Below are 23270 nucleotides of genomic sequence, written 5' to 3'. Positions count from 1 at the left end.
ACCTTTTAATTTATAAAATTTGGAGAATAAAAATTATTAATACAAAATAATAAAAAATTAAATTCTTAATGAATTTTATATAAAAACAATTTTACTTTATTGAAACAAAGTAAGAGAATTATGCAATTTTAATATTTATATAGTTACAATTATATTTAATTTTGAATATGTACATTACAATATAAGTTTTACTATGAAATGTATTCATATTCTTTTTTTTATTAACTTTTCCAATCTTTTTATTCGCCCAGCTTCATGTTCTGGGCTATCTTGAATGATATGACTCCTAATGTCATGAGAAACATCTGTATTCTCAGGTTGTTTAAATTGTTCTAATAGTAAAACTTGTTCTGTTTTTTTCAGACCCTACGAATTATTAGAAATTTAATATAAATGATAAAATCTTAATTAATTTTAAATAAATTTTAATAATAGAAACATAAAGAAACATTAAATACCTTCATATCCAATATCTTTTGAAATTCTGGTGCTTGTAAATCCGGTAGACGTATTCTACATTGCTTTACAAAGTCTTTTGGAGATTCTATTGGGGACATTACAATTTTAAGAATCATTTCAGCACTTGCCATGCCTTTCACTACTACCTATTTTTTATAATAAAAGATATATTACATTAATATACAATTTTAAATGAAAATCATTAATTCAAAATATCATGAATAAAAATTAATTAGCAAATTCATTAATTATAGAAAATTACTTTAGTATATGTAGCAGGTGCTTTTCTTTGAACTTGATAACCTGTTGATGGGAGATCTAAAAGAGCAGTTTTTAACATATGTACATCTAGCAATAATTGTTCGGCACCTACGGTATTTAATGGTTTACACTTATACAATTGTTGTACTAATTTTATTATAAATGAACTGCAAAAAAAAATTTTTTTTTATTAATTTTTATAATGATATTTAATGAAACAAATTCATATTTTACTTTATTCATTACCTTGCAAATTTCACACAGAGTTGAGTAAAGTATTTTCTACATGAGGATAATCTATCTCTGATAGTAGGTATTGTTTGTCGAAGATGTGCCACAATAGTATTAACATAATTACTTTGATCACCAACAACTTCTATGGCACCCCACTGAACCTAAAAATTATGAATACAAATGAATAAAATTATTTGAAATGATTAAAAATATTAAATATAACAAATAATGAATAAATACCTTTGTCATTGCAGTTAATGCAGATTCACATGCAGATTCTAAATCTTGAACAAGTAATTGTATACAATTTGATATAACACTATATATAAACAAAAATAATTACGAATATTATTAAAAACTTAAATATCGATTATTTATAAAAAAATTTTTATAATACATACTTATGAAAAATATCTTGTTCTTGAGACAAATTAATTTTTTCTGCATAACATTTATCTGTTTTTTCTCGTAGTTTTTCTTCCAATTGTTGTGTTGTTTCTAAGCAATATTCAGCAGTTGTTAGTATACTGAAATATAAGTTTATATAATTTATTTTCTTCTAAATATCATATTAATTAAGGTGTTTTCTAATTAGCAAACCTTTACCAGCATATACGCGATTGTTCTTCTTTATTAAATCTAGTGCTTTCACCTTCCTTTAAAAAACTTTGGAAATTCTGTATAAAACCTGATGTTGAAAGATCTCGAAAATCACGTATACTACTCATACTTGTAGCAATTCCTGCACTACCCCCAATTCTGTAAAAAATGTTAATTGTGAAAAATTATAAATTAGTAGACTCATAAAAGTATGTATTCTACTTACTTAGGTAAATTATTTTGCAATATTTTAAGAGCATATTCACGTAAATATTTTTGAAAAGTTTCCGCTAAACTTAACATAATTGAACCTGTACTAAGTTGTGTACATTGTAACATACATTTTTTATAAAATACAAACAGATCTGCACATGAGGATAACACACTACTAGGACCCTCAATACCATCACAATCTTTAGCACCAGGTGGTTGTGTTTTAGAATCTGATACAAATTTATCCATTAGATCTGCCAGATTACGATCTAGACTTTCTATATAAATATTTAAATATGGTTCAAAACATCTTCCTATGAGATTTGAAAATGATGATGGTTTTGGTTTCTCATTTTGTACCTGTTTTATAATATAAAAGTTTAGATAATGAATATAAAATATTTTTATATAATATATATACATTCTCAATATAATTATACTTGTTCATTTTGTTCAAATGGATTGCCTGGAACTTTATTATCAGTCATGTCTGTAGTATTTTTTTTATTTCCTACATCCAAATTTTCTAAAGTAATACCACTAAATCTTTTTGCTAATAATGATTCAAAATTACTAGTCCTTTGAATTGCATAAAGTAAAAGTTTAACATCTATTTCAGAACGTCTCTTATGCATTAATTTTGTAAGATCTTCTCTTGTAACATGACAAAATTGCACAGCAATTCGTTCTGATATTTCCCAATCTTGAGGAAAAATTGCACCAAATTTTGATTCAAAATCAAGTAAATGTTTTTTTATCCATGCATAGCGTCGATCTATTTTATCCAGCCATGCAAAATCTTGATTTTCATCAAAGAGATGTGCATATTCTTGTAATTGAATACCTACGAACCAGGTAAGTAGATCTTTCCTTATAAAAAAAATATGAGTTATTATATTTATTTATTTAAACATCATAAATAATTAAATTTCTAATAAACATACTTGACTTTAGGATCCAAAACAGACAATACTAAACAACCTTCTGTAAGTTGATTAAAATATTTTGGATTTTGACCAGAAAATGCTTGTTTAAAATCTGCTGTAATTTGTTGAGCCAACTCAACATGTATTTGACGTACCTTTAAATTAACAAAATAATACATTAGTAAAAAACATATTTTACTGTTATAAAAATTTAAATATTACATACTTCGTCAGACAATTGTTTTACTTGAGGTATATCCATATAACTATTAAAATGTTGCATCACTTCCATCACTGCTTGTAATGGTAAAACAATTTCACCATATTGTTTCTTTTGTGTTAATACTCTATAATAAAATTAAAATAATATATAAATATATTAAATTAGATTAAATATATTTTTGTTAATAAAAATTATAATACATTACTTTAAAGTATCTACACCTTCCACAAGCATATGTAAGTGATTCAATGCTGTTATTGAGGCAGTGAGATTTCTTTTAGCAAAGTCCAATTGTTTAATATCCCTTGTTATTTCTTTGACAACTTCTTCAGATTGTTCTGCTTTATCTTTAATATCTTTGATATGCACAAATAATTGTTTTATTACTTTCTGTGCATCTTCTAATGCTGCTCTTCCATCTTGACCTACATTTGTTTGTCCACGTACTACAGAACGAATTTCTTTGTCTATATTGCGTATCTTTAATTCCATATTATTTACTACATCATCTATATTCGATAGAGACTGTTCCGTTGGGAATAGTGAATTTATATAATCTACTACATTAAAATTTGGTTGGTCCAATGGATCTGTACTAGGTAAAACCTAAGAATTAAAAGATATAAAAATTATTTATTTAATTCAAAGAGAAATTATTAAAATTATTCACACATAAAACAAAAGAAAATGAATTATAATGTTCAATAAAATAAAAAAACATTAACAACTACTTGTTAATGATGAGTGACAATTATAAATATTTTGACAGTTTGTTATAAACCTAACCTGTTCAATGACATTTTGTACATTTGGTGGAAATGTATAAATAGTTGAATTTAAATCTTCTAATTCATCATCTTCGTGCCCTTCCATTTTTGTTTATATATTAATTTCAATTATATAACTAATAAATATTTCATTCTAAATGTATTTGCGTAAACATATGACAAGAAAACATATAAAATGTTTACGTGAACACTTCAAACTTACAATATGAAAAAGAACTTTTATGCTGCACTTGTTGCGTATTTAGGTACATTTTTTTCACTGTGAGATGCAATGCATTAATTATTTTTGTCATAGAAATAAGCAATGATGACTCATCTGATATATCTTATATGCATGTTAATGAATATTAGCTATCATTGCAGATGAATGATATATTGCATGAATATAATTTATATTTAATATATTATAATTAATAATAGCAATAGAATACAAATGATATTTTTTTCTTATAATATAAAACAAAAAATAAATTCTTAATAATATAAAAAAATGAATTAATTTAAAAATTAATTACATTACTTTCTTCATCGACTTGAATTTGAAAATAATTTATTTATTGATTTATCAAAATTTATTTCATCAAAATATTATAAAATCATAATGCAATGTTTTAATCTTATTCGTAAAATAATAAAATATTAATATTATAAATATTATTAATAATTATCCTTCGAATTAAATTTTTTACTCTATAAATATAAAGCATCGAACAAAAATCTATTAAGAAAAATTTATGTTATCTAACAATAAACTTCTTCCTAAATGCAGTTTAAATCAATGCAAGTAGATTAATTAAAATTCGCCGCTCTATATCATAAAGATATCAATACGTTATTCATTTCAGTTTCTGTCACTCATTGCTTATTTCACGTTACTCATTAATAAATCCAATATCGAAGATCGCTCGATAAGCAAAAAGACAGTGAGTCTTCGCTCTATGTTTTATATTCTATGGGAGTTGGTCGAACGATCGAAAAGCTTGGTCAGTTGTAGCGCCGACTCGGTTGGAAGTTGTGTAGTTTAAAGGCACACCACTGTACAAAATAGACGCACGTTTTTTCGTATTAAGTAACGTAGAATCAGTAATAATTTTGCGTAGAAATAACGCGAGAAAATTCATACCACAATGCCGCGCCAATCAACATATTGGGGAAAATTTATATTCGTATATATTTTACATTTATTTTCATGTAAGTTGTACGCAATCGTAAACACCCACCCGGCCAGTTCATTCTGTTCTCGAATAGTGAAAATTACTGATTTTTATATCGAAATATTACATGTCATAATGATTGATGATGAAGCATAAAGAAGCATTCAAACATAGAAATTAAATTTGATTTTAATAAATTTGTCTGATCGTTTTCATTCTTAGAAACATCTTGCATAAAATGTTTTATGTTTCAGAATTTGAATGAAATTTTTTTTAACGGCTAATGTTTCATTAAAAATATGAAAAAGAAACAAATAATATAGCAAAATATATATTAATATATGTAATATTATTTAATATGTCAAACAGATTTTTTGTATTAAGTTTAAGCAATACAAATATATTATTAGAATAAGTGAAAGGATAATCAGAAAGAAGCTTATTAATGACGTTTAGTCAATTTTATTTAAAATAAACTGCTATTAGATAATTATTTATTATTAAGTGCAAGATTTGAACGAATTACAAAGTATATGAACGTGTTTATATTTTTCGCGGTTTTTTTAAAACTTCTCGCATATATTATACGTATTAAATTATATTATTTTCATTTGTGACACATATGTAGATGTAACTTAAATTTTATTACATCTTATAACTGGAAATCGCTTGATATTTATCTTCAATTATATTTCATATATCTTCTATATATCTATCTTTCAATTATATTTAGCGATACAAACAATATAAGTATGAATTAAAAATAATTTAGCATACATTCCATATCATTTTTATTCATAATGGTTATAATTCATTTTTAAATTTTTAATTTTTCTTAATATTGATAAAAATTCATTTACAATTTCTTTTTTATTTTTTTTTTTAAATTTAACAATCTTATATCATTATTGAAAAATATTATACAAATTCATTAGCATTCTTTCTCTCATTTCTCAATTTTCTCGCGTAAAATTAGAATTTTCAAAGTCGAACCTGTATAAAACGCATTTTTCGTTCCTGCCATTTATTCGTTTTTTCTTCTCTTTCGTTTCACAAAGGCGTTTCGAAAGGACCTCTCGTGCGGTGAACGTTATATTCGGAAACGCGAAGTGAAAAACCGATTTAAATTTCAAGCATACGCGACATCGACGGTGTACAAAGCAAAAAATGATTCCATTTTGACGACAGTGATTCGTTTCGCCGTTCGTCGTATATGCTGCTTTTGAAACGTCTTAAAAGCCCCAGGAATATTCTGCGCGCGTGTTAGTAACACGCGCTTCCAGTGATCGATACAGTAACACCTCCCAGCAACAGGGTACTGCCACAAGTAGTTATAGCCGACTAAAACCTCTCCATTCTTCCGTACGGTTTCATTAGACTCTTTTGGTATTTTTGACTCGTATCCCTCTTTATGCTTCTCGCTCCGTTGATGGAGTCTTGCCTATACGTATAATCGGTTTGCGGGATTTAGATCGAGTAAATGGCCGGTAATCGAATTAATGAGATGATAATTGACACGGATACGTGAACCTTATTCCTACGACGACCTAAATTTCGCGAAGGAACACAAATTAATAGACACTTCCCTTCTGGCATGCTAAATTGTATCGATCATCCGGTTATTAATTGTTGCCCGATGATACAGCTAATTGTTGCTCGACACATTAACATCGACGGTTTGCGATAACATGTAAATTTGATCATACAGGCGGTTTTCATTAATTATGGGCGAAAATTTATCGGTCGATTTCGAGATACACTGATCGTGGATACAAAATACTTTGTTAAATTTACTCTTGAAGTTTTTACAAATAGATATCGTTAAATCTTTGTTTTAATAATTTTCTTCATGACTAATGCAATATATCTGAAATGAGATGCGTGTAAAATATCAGCGTGTAATTTGTATTCATTAATTTAACTTATGATTTGGAATTAAACTTGGTATAGCCTGTTTTCGTTATGTTTAATACTTAATTCGTATCACGAATAATATTATTAATCAAGGAATTAAAATTGCTAATTTTTTATTAATTTCCACTTCTATTACACTAATTTCGAAATAATTGAAATGTTTTTTCTATAATTATATTTTTTATGACTTTTTTAAAACTTTCTTTTTTTTGGTTTTTAAAATAAATATTTTTCTATTTTTCTCTATTTCTAACTTCATTTATACTTTCGTCACATAAAGAAGTAATAATTTGAAATCACATGGGACAGAATTTGAATCGAACTAAGGTTTACTCGAATAATTTTAGTTCCGAATTTTCGATTAGAAATTAGTCGATAGTTATTAGAAATTCGTTCTTGAAAAATCTCACGATTCTACGCGTTAAAAATATAACTTTGGAATTACGAATTCGATCAATTTATTGTTATCGATCCTTCGTAATCTAACCTAACCTAATCTAACCTAACAATTTTAAATCACCTATACGATTGTATTTCCATTTTTATTTCTATCGATACTACATAAAACTTTGCCAAAAGCTTCTCACTAATTTAATTTCCTCTTTCGTTTTCTATTTTTATCCTCTTTCTCTCTTTCTTTATTATCTCGTTGCGAGGTATCTCGGGTGTTTAAATATTTCTCCATTACGATAATGACGGCGAGTTTTCATGTGACATACGCGCAACTATTAATTATAATAAATTTAATAAACATATAAAGCAATAAGATTCGTTTAATCAGTGCAGTCGTATATATCGCTTTAAAGTTTCATGTCATTGACCGAGTATTCTGAATTTCCGCAGTTTGTCGTTCCATAAATTAATTAATGATTTTGTTTTCGATGTAGTTGCGCCGTTTTGTCGTTGAATCGTAACGAGACAAGTTTTGGCGCGTTACATTTCGCCATTTCCATTATTATATCCCGCGATTGTACCTTTGACCATGCATAATGAGATAGATTTCAGATTGTTAAATTAATTCATCGTTTGCACGCGAAATTATCATTCGAAAAAAAAATTTTTTTTAATGGATGCCGTTTTCATTTATATTTTTAAATAGTCGACAATTGGAATTTTTTTATCTCGAGAAAATTTTTTTTTTTTCCTTTTTGGAAAAATATTTGGAAAGTAATCACATTTTAAGTTTATATTTCTAGCGGAATGAGCATTTCACGGACACGAGATGCAAGATGCAATATTTTCATATAATTAAAATTATACGTGTGTGGTGTGTACGAATATGTTGATCGCTTTATAAAGAAGAATTAAACAATTTTAACTTAAATGAAACGTTTTATAAATCGAATAAAATGTTCTCAACCGAGATAATGGTAAACGGATGTTTTTTTTTTTGTCAAAAGATGGAATTTTAACGGAATATTATAATAAATTATGTTAATTATTCGAGTAAAGAGAGGAATGAAATTATATTTATTCGGTTATATAGTTTGTCGTAATGATATTCACTCTATTTTATATTTTTGAATTTGAACTACGTGAAAATACAAAATATCATCAATGTTCATTATACTTGATATTCGAAGAATCTTTTCGTAACCAATTAAAAAATAAAAAAAATAGAAAAATTTGTATTATTAATTAAAATCTCATCAATTTTTTTCTTACTTTTTCATTTTTATAATAATGATAATAATTTTGCAAAATTTCTTTTAATTCCTTTTGAAATTAGAAAACTCACTAAACTCAATCATTTCTTCAATTCTTCAAAAAAATACAATAGCAATATCTTTTTTTAATTCTTTCCAAAAATTGGAAAGACGATACGAGACTTCACAAATTTTTCTCAAACGTATATTTTCCAAAATACGTTTCACACGGAATATTTTAAGCAAGAAGCGACGTCGCACGTTACCATTCCTCCGCCAACAAATTCCCTAGAAATTCCCCACGAGGACGAGAAGCCGTCGAAAAGTCGAAAACGTTCCCTCTGTTAAATAAAACATTACGTTTGACGACTTTCAGATGCAACTTCCTCTCCAATGCAGATGCAAGTTCCGGTGCATGTACGACTGATAGCACCGCGCTACGTAACGTACAACAGCACGGCCACTATGCACTGCAATCACAGCGTCCCCGACGAGTTCTTGCATAAAGTCGAGTTCATGAAGGATGACAAGAGGATATTACAATACATAAAGGACAGAAAACCGCCGTTCCACAGGGGCGATGTTGAAGGCGCAAGCATGGAGGTGAGTTGCATGCAATTAACGCAACTATCCCTCTCCTCCCCTCCACTTTTCTTCTCCACTCCCCTCTCCCTTCCTTTCAATTATGCAGTCTTTAAGCAATTGCGCAGTCATACTTGTCGTCATCCACCAACTACTCTCCGCGAACGATGATCTTGAAACCGAGAGTTTTTTTTTTTTTTTTTTTTTTTTTTTTTTTTGATGGAAACTTGTTGTTCGAGGATCGCGTAATTTTTAGACTTTTTTTTTTTTTTTTAAATTCTTTTAACGTTCTTAATTATGGTAATTAAGGTTTTATAATTTTGCAATTCTTCTTTCTTTCTTTCTTTCTTTCTTTTTTAATGGAAATGGAAGATTGCTCATCATAATTTTTTTTAAATTCTTTACGTTGGAGATAATTAACGTTTCATAATTCTTTTTCTTTCTTTTTTTTTTTTTTTTTTTTTTTAATGGAAGTGGAGGATCGTTGCTCAAGTTTAATCACGCAATTTTCAGAATTTTTTTTCGTGTAATTAATATTTCGTAATTCTGCGACTATCCGTGGTTTTTTAATGCTCCCTTTTCTTTCTTTTTCTTTTTCCTTTTTTTTTTTTTTTTTTTGATTCAGTTTTCAGGAAGATTGTTGCTCAACAATCGTGTAATTTTTAGAATTTTTTTTTTAAATTCTTTACGTTCTTACGGTTTTATAATTTTGCAATTCTTCTTTCTTTCTTTCTTTCTTTTTTGTTTTTAACGAAAGTAGAAGATTGTTGATAGTATAATTTTTTAAATTCTTTACATTCCAGACATTTAATATTTTTTGTAATTTATAAATTTTTAAATTCCAAGTTTTACAATCTCCTCCTCCTTTCTTTCTCTTCTTTTCTATCATTCTTTGTTCAATATAGCGAAAGATTGTTGCTCGAGGATCCTTTAATTTTCCAAAATTTCTTCAAATCTACGTTTCACATTCGATAATAATATTTCATATAAATTTACAACTTTATTCCTCTCCTTCTCTTTTTTTTCAATGTAGAAATTACATGTTAAAAATGAAGGATCCAAGGATCCTGTAATTTTCGTAATAATTTTATCATAATTTTTAAAAACTATCTCTTCCTTCAATCCTTTCCTTCCTTTCTTCTCACTGAGGAATATCGTCCAAAAGGTATATATGTGTAGTTCTCAGATATATATATATATTAAATTTAATTTTTAATATATATATAGATATATACTAATAAATTTAAATTCTAATTATTTTATAATATGAATAAATATTAAATGTATAAGTTAGGTTGAATAGATTAATAATCAATAAAATATAATTAATCAATTATTTATAATAATAATTTATATAAAAATTATATTATATTTTTAAAATAAATTATATATAAAAATTAAAGATAAATATTAATAATGAATTCTGAAACAATAAATGAATCTAATCTAATCTTCGAAAAGAAGATGGCCAAGACATTTCGTGGATAATTTTTCCATCCATTCGTATTTAATCCGTTTTATTTTATTTTATTATCTTCTATAAACTATATATTTTATACACCCACGTGTTTTCTATATAATCCAATTTTGTCGTTCGAAACGTTGTTAAATACATCGCGATTTACAATCCGCCCTACCACGCGTCCATTTCATTTCACGCGATATTTTAATACGTTCCCGGTATAAATTTCACTTCTCTGTTAAACGGAGATATAAAAAATTTATAATAATGTATTATTGCGTGTATGCTCCACTCGTGGTTTCATACGCGTGATATTTTAATATTTCCACGATTATATATATATATATATATATTGCCTCGTGTTTTCGTGTATTAAAAGTAAAAGTTTTTGAAAAATTTAAAAAAAAAAATCCATTACGTCATTTTTTACTTTTTAACCATCCCAATTCATTCAATTAATTTTTTTACAATCCCTTGAAATTTTATCGATATCTTGCATTTGTTCAATTGTTTAAAAATTTTCGTTTCTTTTTTTTTCGATCGAAAAACGATTTTCGTTAAACGATTGATGGTCACAACGAAACATTTATTTAAATTTTGTATATATATATATACACGATGATTTATCACGTTTCCTTTTTTATCATTCCTTATATATTCCTGTATGTGCGTGTATTAATAACGAGGAAACGGTTTTTAATGATGTCTATTCACGAACATTGTAAACACGAAAAAAACGATTCCGTGATACCTTAATAGATGATCGCGTGTCTTATTCGAATTTTCGAACTTGTGCTTTTTTCCCTTGTGCGATTGGTATTAGTGGTTTGGAAAAATTAAAAAAAAAAAAAAAAAATTCCTTTACGTAACATATTTATTTTCCATATAATTTTCGCGTAATTATACGTATTTTTATGTATTTTTAATAAATACGAGAATAAGATTTGATATAATACTTGTACGATTTAATTTTAATAATAGTTGCGGGGAATAATTATCGTTGGACGAGTAGTATAGGTCAAAGTGATAGACGCCGCGGAATCGGAGGTTAGTAGTAAAGTAAAAGAATAGGTCGAGTGATATAGGCCGTGTGTGTGACGAGGCAAGTAGAATGGGTTCGGTTAAGGCGCGGCGAGAATAACAAAATTTTTTAATGGAATTTTTCCCATTCAAAATTCTTGGCGCTGTAATTTTGTCCACGTGTTATTTATTTTTATTATTTATTTATTTATTTATATTGTGCTTTTCGGACGGTTTAATTGTCAACAACTTTTAAATTTTATAATAACGTTAATTATTAAATTGGACAAGTATGGTATATAAGTTTATTTATGATCAGACTGATACAAGATCTAGAAGATTAGATAATAAAAATAAATAGTCGTTGAAGTAATAAAAGTGTTATATTTGGACAAGTGGTATAATTGGAAATTTTTCTGACGTGTTATTTAATTATTCCATTAATATAATTTTCGTGCAATTATTATTTTTATCCTTTTCGAGTGGATAATTTAATAATTATATCAATTTTAAATTTTATAATAGTAGTATTAACCAATTATCGTTGGACAAGTAGTACAAGTCGTTTATTATCAGGCTCATACACGCCAGATAAATAAAAAAAGTAATATAGGCTAACTATGATCAGGCAAGTAATATAAGTTTCGTATATTTAGACAAGTGGTATAAGTTTATTTATGGTCAGGCTGATACAAGGTAGAAGATCGGACAAGTAGAGAGAAACAATGATGATCGGTCAGGTAGTCTTATATTCAGACAAGTGGTATAATTGGAAATTTTTCCATTCAAAATAAGTGATATTTTGTATAATTTTGTCTACGTGATATTTATTTTTATTAATGTAATTTTCGGTACATTTATTATTTTTATTCTTTTCAAGTGAAAGAAAAATATTATACAATTTAATTGTAATCTAAAGATTTTAAATTTTAACAGTATTATAATAATTACTGTTGGGTAAGTAGTATAGGTCAGACTGATACACGCCACAGAGTGAGAGTAAGTAAAAAAGAATAGTAATGGTTGGTCAAATAATATAAGTTATCTACGATTAGACAAGTAATATGAGTCTCTTATATTTGGACAAATATATATAATTGAAAATTTTTCCATTCAAAATTCACGATGCCATAATATTTTATCCACGTGGTATTTAATTATTATTTTTTATTCTTTTCGAATGGAAAAATATTGAACGATTTAATTGTAACGATTTTAAATTATCGTTTATAGTCAGGCATATGCCAGAAATTTAGATAAATGGAAAATAAAGATTATCTATAAGGGCAAGTAGTACAAGTCTCTTATATGTAGACGAATAGTGCAGGTGAAAATTTTTAAATTTCTCAAAACTCGCTGTAACTTTGTCCATATGATATTTATTTGTACGCTTTTCGAATGAAAAAAACATTGGACAATTTAATTTTAACAATTTTAAATTTTACAATAGTGGTATGGACTAATTATCGTATACGGACAAGTGATATAAATCGTTTATGATCAGACCGATTCATTGAAAAATTGAAAAATTAATTAAAATAAAATTACCTTAAGTAATGCATAGTTTCATTTAAAATGCTCCAACAATATTTATTCCGTATCTGTTATAATTGACATATATTACATATATACATTGAAACGTCCAACATTAAAGTTAATTCGATGCTTTGAATAATAAATTATCTTTAGGTAACTTTATTCTTAACTTCAATCGTTAAAATTTCGCTCACCTCTGATGCCAGACACGGTTAGAAGGTCGGATAAGTAGAATAGAACGGTAATATGTCAGGCGACGCATAGGCCAATCGCGATGCGACAAGTAGTGCAAGTCTCTTAATAATCCAACCGGTAGTATAGTTCCATTATAATCGAATCCAAATCGAAACTCTTCTTAAAAAAAATTCTTCGAAATCATTTTTCTTTCTTCCCCCCCTTTTTTTTTACCTCCACAATTTGCATATCGATATAGTCCAACCTTGATATTACCCACTCATCATTCTCCTCACTTGTTAACACCGAAATGTACGAAACCTCGATCGATAACAACGCTTAATTTACGTGGCCATCGTGGTCAATAAAGTTGAACGAACATGCATCCAGGTATCGTTAATCTGCTCTCCCGGTGCATCGGAGGGTCTGGATACCCGTCTGGTCCAAAAATAAATCACACGAGCCTCCCGCTATTTTTAATTCTCTTTAATCTGTATACACTCGCACCCCCCCCCTCCCCTCCCCACCCCTATTCGCCTCTCTGTAAACTTATCAAGTCTTAATTAATAGGTTACATACACGCATCACGTATTTCGAAAACGTCGTGTGTATCGAATCGAAACGACTCGGTCGAAAATTGACAGTCGGGCGGTGAGCGCAATCTGTTATCGAGTATACACAGTTTGATCAATCGTTTAATTTCCAATCGATCGCGGTCGATAACTTTCGCTTTAAAGCGGCGAAGCTTCGCTCCCTCGGAGGAGAGGGAGGGGAGGAATTAATTTTTTTCGAATTTTTCCTTTTTTTTTTTTTTTTTTTTTTTTTTTTTTTTTTTTTTTTTTTTTTTTTTGAAATCTTTCTCCCATTTGGATTTATTCGTTTCATCTCGTTTTCAATTTCTGTCAATTTCTGCGTGTTTTTCTAAATCGTTTGTTTAAAGTAGCGGAGATAAAAGTGTATGTCTATTATTTTAAATTTATGGAATAGAATTTTTTTAAAAATCGTTTTATCGTTTGTTTTACGAAAGAAAAATTAAGGAACATAGTTTTTTGCTTTAACTCGTAGCGAAAATTAAAAGGATACTTTTTGTAAATTTTTTATTGAAATCGGTTAATCCGTTGCTGGAAACTATTAAAAATGGTAGCTTCAAGATTTTTGTTATAAATCTAAAAATGTTTCTTTTCCTGCGCCAAGAAAAATAATTTTGACTTTTGACTTTAAACTTTGAAATTTTCGTATACATTGTATAATTTATAAAATATGTAAAATATATTTTTTTCAAATTTTTCTCATTGCCAATTGCAGCTTTTTTTTAAGCAATTTTTCTTTTATGAGATTATTTAATCCATTTAATCTATTCATTTAATAGAAAAAGAAAAATTTTAAACAATTTTAAAAATTTTATTCTACAGATTTATTTATCTAACTAATTATCCCTTGTTTGTATAAGAACGAGGAATTATAATTAATATCAAAAAAAGTCGAGATATCGAATTTCCAAATATTAAACAATTTTTTTTTATCGTGCAAACAGATTTGCGTGCACCAAACCAATTTGCAACAATTTCTTATAATAAACCTACGAATACGACGATAAAACGTGTAATTCTCCAATCTCTAATACGATGGCCCTCGAGCCAACTGTCCATGAATGGAAAAGTTTTCTCCTTCCAAGTTAATAATAGGAGCAAAGTTGATGAAACGCGTATATATCGTAACGAAACTTTTTATTTTTTTTCTTTTAACTCTAATTAAATATACGAAGGATAAAGTTTTCATTCCGAAGTATTCATAACTCGATGATGATTACGCGACGATTATAATTATTTTTTTTTTAATTTCTTCTTAATCGTTTTTTTTTTATTTTTATTTTACATTCTCTCGTCTCGCGTGTCCGAACATAATCGCCTTATTTCACTCGAAACATCGTGTCACCGTGTCCGATCAGATACAGAATTATTCCACTCGCATTACGAGTGTATATAGGGTGTCCTAAAAATGTGACAACATCTTACATAAGGACCTTAACTGGACGTTTAGTGAGGTGATTTCAAGCAACATTTTCGTTTGCAAGAATTTTCGTTGCGGCTTTGTTAACGAGTTATTAACGAAAAACGTTGGTCAATCATGAAGCGTGTAGGCTAGTCGAGCCGCGACGGTAGCAATGGCTATGTGCGGTGACCGAGCGCGAACAAATCCAAGTAATGTATCTCGAAGAAAATAAAAATAAGTCCTTAACAAAGTTTATACATTAGAAAATTCTGCTTGAAATTACCTCAGGAATCTTCAGTTTAAAAATATTTCAACATTTTTTGGGATACTTTGTAAATTCGACTCGAGTTCGATTTGCTTTTATAAAAAGTTTTTCTTTTTTTTCGTTTTTCCTTGATGTATTATTTTTTAAGAGTGTTTTAATAATTTTTCCATTAATTAAATAATGAACTAACTAACGAACTAAATAAATTAAAAAAAGAAAGAAAGAATTTTCACTAGAAATTCACTAGAAAGGGAAAATTCACTAGGAAGGAAAGAAAGAATGATCGAATAGGAAAATAGTGATCGATTTTAAATTGAAAATCGATAATAATCTATTTTGGTTGGCAAATAGATAATAGGATAAGATAAATATATTTAGATGTCTGGTTACATTGAATATTCGTGTTTCTCATGCGTGTTAAAGAGAATTTAATAAAAAAAAGGGAAAATTGATATTTTTTCGCCTTTTACGATACGGATATGTAAATTTTCTATACCTACAAATTTTCTAAATGGATTACGTGTGATAAAATTAATATTGGCAAAGTCGTGTATTAATACACAAAATTACACGACTTGTATACGGTGTGAACGTGATTATAGAAAGTGGATAATAATGAAATTTACAATATTTGAATAAATGTTCCATTATAATAGATCCCCTGAGATATATGATTATTTACATTTGATCATATCTTACGTAATTTCATTAAATATTGAAATTGAAATGTTGTTCGATTGGTCGTTACGCTTATTCTTTATTTGAGGTTATTAATCGTATATATATTTTATAATTCGAGAATAATCAAAAAATAACAAAAGTTAAGAAACACGTAAATTTAACATTTATTTAAAACATTTGTAAATTTCTTTGTTTCTTTTATTTTTTACTCGGTATTTGTGCAAATATATTGTTATTTTTTTGATGATATAGTTCTTAACCTATTCATCTCGGACAAAATGATAAAACATAAGAAAATTTGTAAATCATAGATTTGTTTTTTAATTTTTGTGTAGGAACTGTAGCAATGTTGAAATTACTTTTAAAAATAACTTGTCGAATTTTATCTTTCAAATTAATAAGAATCATTAAACTCAAATAAAAAAATCGAGTAATATAAGATTTACGATTTATTTTGATATCCAATTTTAATTTAAAATCCAATTAAGGAATTATCAATAAATTACTTCACAATTTAAAAGAGAAAGTTTACTGTAAATTTCAATGTTTAAAAAAAATTCTATATTAAATTATCGATAATTACAATAAAGTTCTTCTCTCTAATTTTAATCATCTTGAAATACACTCTTAAGTTTGAACATTTTGAAATATTTTTACGAAATATTCACAAAAAATTACTATACGATAGTTCTACAATGAATTTTGCTTATAAGAATTATATATGTAATTGTAACATTATATGTTCAGTGTCGAATGTCAACGCCTTACGACGGCTGGACAATGAACTAATCAAAATCTGACTATATTTTGTTTACAGTATCTATAAATAAGAATCAATCTTTCTGGTGAAAATTCTGGTGCAAATTTCATGTGACGATCTGTATTATTGTTTAGATTAATATTATTAAACTTAATGTAATCTAATTTCAAACAATAATAATATAAAAAATTAAAAAATATCATACATAATTCATTCAATATATTTTACTTATAACTCGACCTAAAAGCTAATCTAATTTAACCTAACATAAACTTAATTTCAACAATTGTGTCACACATATTAAAAATATCATGGTAATAATATCATTGAACATATCTTTACAACTCAAAAGTTAATTAACCTAATTTAATTTAACGTAACCTTTAATTTTATATAAATGTTATCACAAACAGAAAAATATATAAAGTATCGAATATATTTTTGCTTATAACCTAATCTAATTCGAAAAAACTTAATCTAACATAGTTCACAAGATCATAGAAATCGATCATAGAAGAATGCTTTCGTAAATAATTATTCCTCTCCAAAAAAATTATCAAATTTATAAAATCAAAATATCTTTAAAAAAAAATGTAATTAAAAAAAAATTCCACTATGTAATACCAAAGAATAAAATTCGGTACAGAGGAAACGGATGATATCATCAATTATATATAGCAATTTCTCGTACTGTGTTAAAGTTTGCCGCGTATTCGTGCATTGTGCAAACGATTCACCTTGCTTTACGAGCCGCATTGTTCCCGAAACGTCGAGTGTAACCCAGAAAAAAGTGACGCATACTCTTTATACGGCCGTCTAAACGCGTTTATCCTATTCGTAGTTCATGATACACATTCAGTCGGGAATCGTGGCTAACTTTAGCAAGAATGAACAAACGGAAAAGAGAAGAAAAAAATCCCGATAGTACACTCGTTCAATGATCGTTATGGTATTATTTAATATTCAATAAGAATTGTTTAATGCTCGATTGATTTCCATGGTTCTTCTGCAACAGTCCTTCGTCGATTACATTCATTTTTCCTGTTTTTTTTTCTTCTTTCTTTAATGCTACGCATTTTAACGAGAAAACGAGAAGTAAAGATTTAAATTGAATTGAGACGTGATAAAGATTCGATGAGAGAGATGCGATTGGAATAATTGTTTTTTTTTTTTTTTCTTTCGTAAAGAATGTGTATGGAGTGGCTTGTTGCACTTTTTTTTAATAAACTGACTGCAATTACGTTACGGAAGATAACGGATCGTGAAAATGCACTTAATAAAAGTGTTGGTCTTGTTGCTTTTTTCAAATAAAGGCTTTGTGATTATTATTACGAAAAAATATTGAATGAGAATATTATTTAGAGATATCTTTTTTAATGAATTTTTTTTCTTTAATAATAATTCTTTTTCTTTAATAAAAATATTTTTAACAATTTTCTTTCTTTAGTAATAATTTATTTTTCAATTGTGGTCAATTATTCATTTTATCGAAAATATACCCATTTTTTCTACATATTTTGATGCAATAAGAAACAGTTCAAAATTTTTCAAAAATTATATTTTTTAATAAAAATTATGAAACTGATAAATTCAAATCTCCCGCGTTACATCATTTTTTCTGAAAGATTAGAGTTATTCAAAGAAGAGAATTTGATAAAAAATTCGATAAAAACTAAAATTCATCGATTATTTTATCATTTTATCGAAAATAACACCCATACTTTTTTCAATATTTTATAGCAAGTCGAGAAACAATTCAAAAAATTTTCAAAAATTTTATTTTTCAATAAAGATTACAAAACTGATAAATTCAAATTTCCCGCGTTATCTTTATCTGGAAGGATATTCGACGAGAATTGCGCAAAATATCGTTTAGTTATTATCTTTTACGAGAACATTTACATTTATTATACTCCATTGTTATATTCTATACCATACCGTTATCCCTCTTATGTCACTTCATTTTCCGTGACCGTTTCTATAGAAACCTTATTTCATATATTTTTTCCCCTCTGTATTGCTGTGTAAAACAAAAATTTCCCCCACCCCCACCCCCACTCCTCTCCACGCGTAGGCGTTCACGTGACCTGGAATTAAATAAAACATCGGTTTTTCAACCGAGGACAAGAGGAGGCGAAACCGCGAAGGCGTTACAGGAGGAAATTGAAACTGCAACCGGTATTAACGTAGCCTCGTGTTATATCGAGAATAGACAATATCGAAACGGACTTCCTTAACCAAAGCCTCGATACAGCCGCATCGAAACATGCAACTTTAATAAAAATAACGCGATATCCTCGATTCGTGACATATTCTTTTATTACGTGTCTCGAAAACTAGTTCAATCGAGCGGAAATAGAAAATGGGAATATAATAATGGGTGAAAGATTTTTTTTTTTTTTTTCATCTTACGATCTTGTTATTTTTCGTATTTACTTATTTCTGGAGCAAAAGTTTGAAAAGTTTCGTTCTAATTGTAACACGCAAAACTGTATTTTCGAATTTAGACTGTGAATTTAACGCGAAATTGGTTATGATATTGTGGAAAGTAATGAAAAAAATTCTATCGTTTTTTTGTAATATGATATTTCATGTATCAATTATTCAGCCTCATGGTAATCTCATTTATCAAACATTTTATAAACATTTATAACATTTTATAAAAATGTTATAAATTATATAATTTAAAATATATAATAATATTATATTGATGTTATTGCATCATTTTATCATTTCTCTTTGTGTTAGAAACACAAATATTATGATATTTAAAAATATCATTCCAAATTCTGTAAAAAAATTAAGCTAGAAAAAAAATGCACTCTTTTTTGTTTTCAGTATTTTTAATATTATACTTACTAATCAAATAATCACAAAAGAAAAATCGATTGTTTATCGTTAAGTCCAAAAGTCTTCCTAATCGAAATTTATTAATTCTCCATACTTTCTATCTTTTCGAAATGAATGATGCAACAAAAGCATAAGAATTGAATTATATGATCGAACATCAAGAGATCGAGACTTCTTATCGAAAGTTACAAGATCAAAAACACATAAGAAAGAAAAAAAAAATTCTTTCATCACTTCTCGCACGATCCACTTGTAATTCTAGAACATTCTGTAAGATAAGATTTCTATCTTTGAAAAGTAATTTCTTCTTTCACAACTTTCTTTTTCCTACTTTTCATTTCTTTCTTTCTTTGTTTCTTTCTTTCTTTTCTTCTTTTTTGTAATATCTATGGCATACTCTATGCGATCAGTGTAACGGTCGTTTGATCTATTTTCAAGAGATCGATACAAGCGTCCCTTTCAACCATGCTCTCGACACGCAAGAGGCAATAATAATGGCGCGGGTCACAATAGTGAAGGGCTCCGAACGACTTGTACGCGCAAAAAACAGTGGTTGCGTGTTATTTAAGAGGTCTTTAGATAACCGGTTAAAATCGATCGACAGTTGGTAACGATACACCACGTTTATTTTACAGCATTTCGAAAATGGCACGACAATCAAATTAAAGAACTTACGTTTCGAGGCGTCCGGCTCGTATCACTGTTTGGTTACGATGACGACTCCTATTTATACCGAACACTCGGAAAGCGTTCCAATGAAAGTTATAGGTAAGTCGTATTTCTATATTATATTTAATATGGAAAAGTTTCATGATGGTAAGTAGTTGGTCATACCATCGGTAGATAATATCACCTTGAAAATTTAATTGTGAAGAATCGTTTATTGCAGATTTTCGAAAATTGAATCATTATAATTATTGTGAAAATTGAATAGACAATATGTTTTGATAATTTTTATTCAATTATGTTGAATGAAAATTTGACCATCAATATATATTAAATTTATTTATATTTTATTTATATTTATATTTATTATATTTTAACCTAATACATTGTATTATTATCTTATTATTTTTATTACAAAATTGTTTAAATGGCACAAGTTTTTTACTTGGACGGATAAAAAATTCGTTTGAAAAGAAATTAAAGAATTTTGTCTCAATTATAAAAAATTATAAATAATAATAAAAATTATTATTAGAAATATCAAGTAAGTTACTAAAATTATTCTTTTAAAATGATATTGCTTATGGGATAACCTAATATTTTGTCTGAATAGATTGAGTCTCGTTTACTGGAAGACACCTGTCGAACGATTCTATTAACATGTTTCAATATTGATAGTTTCTATTAAGCATGATGTGGTGACAACGATACACTGTAATATAAAACGTTTTCTATATTGAAAAATTTTATATTTTAAATTATAATAAGAAATTTTATATTCTATTAATTTTTTTACAGAACGAAAATTTATTCTTTGCAAAAAAGAAGAAAAACGCATTGCAATACAAAATTTTGCGATAAATTGGAATTTAAATGCATTGTTAAAAATTTCCTTTGTTGGAATAAACTTTTATTCAATCAATTTGCTGCGACTTATTAACTTTGTGCTATGGATTTATGCAAAATTTATCTATTCTATTTTTTCTCCAAATTATTGAAATCATTGAAATTTTCCAGATCTCAAAAGATAACACGCTGAAACTTGAAAGGTTAAGGATCCAAAAATATCTGGCTTTATGTATTATTTGCCTTCCTTTTTCTTCCTACACGTAACGACGTCATAGACATGCAGATATCATCTTAGTTGACGTGCATTATCTCATTATTTATTTTTCTTTGACAAATAATCTAATCTATTCCAGGTCAAGATAATAAACATTACATGCATGAAATGGATAGTGAACAATTTTTTATTATGCAACATATAGAATGTTGATATATTCATGGAACAAGTCGGTTTATTTATTAAATTATATGCAATTGAACACTATACTAGATACTATACTGTATACTATACATATAACTCTATCTTTGTCGTATTATCCTATATTTTCCTTCATCTAACGCGAGCTTATAAATTGCTTATAATTTGATAAATAAGTTTCAATTGACATTTTTGCATATAAACTTTTATGTTTGTATCAACTTTTGTATTCGTTTTAATTATAATCTTTAAAATTTTAATATTTCATCTTCCAAACATGTTCCATAAATATATCACAAGCTAGTAGATATATAAATGATTGAGTATGTAATAATAACATTTTCGACTAAATCATTGAAAATACTAGTTTACTCGTATAATTAAGAAATAATTATTAATAAGAATATCAATTAATCGATAAAACTCATTACGATAAACAAAAGGTATGTGATGTATGTGTATATATAACCAAGATAAAGACAGTTGACAAAGACAGTTGACTTTTTTTATTCTATGTTGGAAAATTACCTATTTCATATATACTTTTTACGCAAGGACAAAGGAAAATGTTACATAAAGTTATAGAACTTTACACAACAATTTTGTTCTTATTTTTATAATGTAAAGAATACGCCACGGCAATTTGTCGTCAAAAAACTGGTACACCTTTCATATTCAAATTAAAACTCGATGTAAGTTATTAAAGAAGATACAGAAGTTTAGAAAATTCCAATATCCTTCATTTTTATTTTATACATAACTCAATATTATAGTGTACATCTTCTTGAAAATACAACATAAATAAAAAATTATTATGAAATAACTTTGAAACGATTTAAAAAATACGTAAGAATATCATATTAAAAATGGAAATTCACTTACTTACTCAGGATTCTACTGGTAAAAGATATTATGCTTTCTTTGTTTTAATGGTGCAATAAGTATAAATTTTCCAGCAAGTGTGCAATATGCAAATTGTGAAATTAATTCAATCTTATATATTCTTTAAAGTTGAAAGAAAAATTTAAAGATGCAATTTGAATCCATTTTCCAAATAATTTTCTTCTAATTCATTTCCAACCAATTTTTGTTTTTTTTGTTCACTTATTACTTGTCTTATACAAAAACTGTTCAGAAAACAGGTGAAAACAATTTATTTAATAGTTTCTTTCTGATAAAGATTTTTTATATATATAAGATTAATAAAATTGTAAAATAAAAGTGTATAAAATATAAAAATTATCTTTAATGAAAATATTTAATCTCAATAATTTCATTACGTTTCGTTTGAAAATGAACAGAATTTTAAAAATCATATAATAAAAGATTCACTGAAAAGAACATTTTTTTATCAGTTATTCTTAATTCTTAATATAAATGTAAAAAAATTAGAATATTGAAATTATACATTGAATTAGTTTATTTAGATTAGGTTAGGCTAGAATATAAAGAATTAAAATGTTGAAATTAATCTATAATATTCTATATTATAAACTTTCAGAATTTTTTAGATTTTTTTATAATAAATGATAATGTAATTTAGATAAAAAATATAATAAGATGAAATTTTGTCAAGTAATTGTCATTGACAATTAAAAAA

At 27.1% G+C, this 23270-nt stretch overlaps 2 protein-coding genes across 2 annotated transcripts in view; one reads left to right on the top strand and one right to left on the bottom strand.

Moving 5' to 3' along the window:
* Positions 1 to 73: 73 nt before the first annotated feature.
* LOC102679253 (vacuolar protein sorting-associated protein 53 homolog) lies at positions 74 to 4076 on the bottom strand. Its single transcript, XM_006617137.2, has 13 exons — positions 3703 to 4076; positions 3122 to 3522; positions 2920 to 3040; positions 2712 to 2848; positions 2208 to 2637; positions 1781 to 2127; positions 1561 to 1713; positions 1356 to 1481; positions 1195 to 1273; positions 967 to 1115; positions 722 to 887; positions 459 to 605; positions 74 to 366 (listed from the first exon to the last, which is right to left on the bottom strand). The coding sequence occupies exons 1-13, from the start codon at positions 3787 to 3789 to the stop codon at positions 205 to 207; spliced, it is 2505 nt and encodes an 834-aa protein (XP_006617200.1). The 5' UTR covers positions 3790 to 4076; the 3' UTR covers positions 74 to 204.
* Positions 4077 to 4665: 589 nt separating this feature from the next.
* The window catches only part of LOC102679113, a 23814-nt gene continuing 5209 nt past the window's right edge, over positions 4666 to 23270 (top strand). Inside the window, exons 1-3 of the mRNA XM_006617136.2 lie at positions 4666 to 4895; positions 8795 to 9021; positions 20376 to 20508. Of these exons, the coding sequence (XP_006617199.1) occupies positions 4832 to 4895; positions 8795 to 9021; positions 20376 to 20508 (424 nt within the window). The 5' untranslated portion in view covers positions 4666 to 4831. The remainder of the gene's footprint in view (positions 4896 to 8794; positions 9022 to 20375; positions 20509 to 23270) is intronic.

The sequence above is a fragment of the Apis dorsata genome, unplaced genomic scaffold (genome assembly GCF_000469605.1).
Source record: "Apis dorsata unplaced genomic scaffold, Apis dorsata 1.3 scaffold_293, whole genome shotgun sequence".
Lineage (NCBI taxonomy): Eukaryota > Metazoa > Arthropoda > Insecta > Hymenoptera > Apidae > Apis > Apis dorsata.
Note: the sequence above shows the minus strand (reverse complement) of the source record. Positions and strands in the feature narration are given on the sequence as shown.

Bases quoted from the DNA above. Each gene is read 5' to 3' on its own strand.
- LOC102679253 (XM_006617137.2), bottom strand. From the start codon at position 3,789: ATGGAAGGGCACGAAGATGATGAATTAGAAGATTTAAATTCAACTATT. The intron at 2,638-2,711 runs GTATGTTTATTA...TTTTTTTATAAG, and splicing joins GTTTTGGATCCTAAAGTCAA to GAAAGATCTACTTACCTGGT. The intron at 1,274-1,355 runs GTATGTATTATA...GTTTATATATAG, and splicing joins GAACAAGATATTTTTCATAA to TGTTATATCAAATTGTATAC.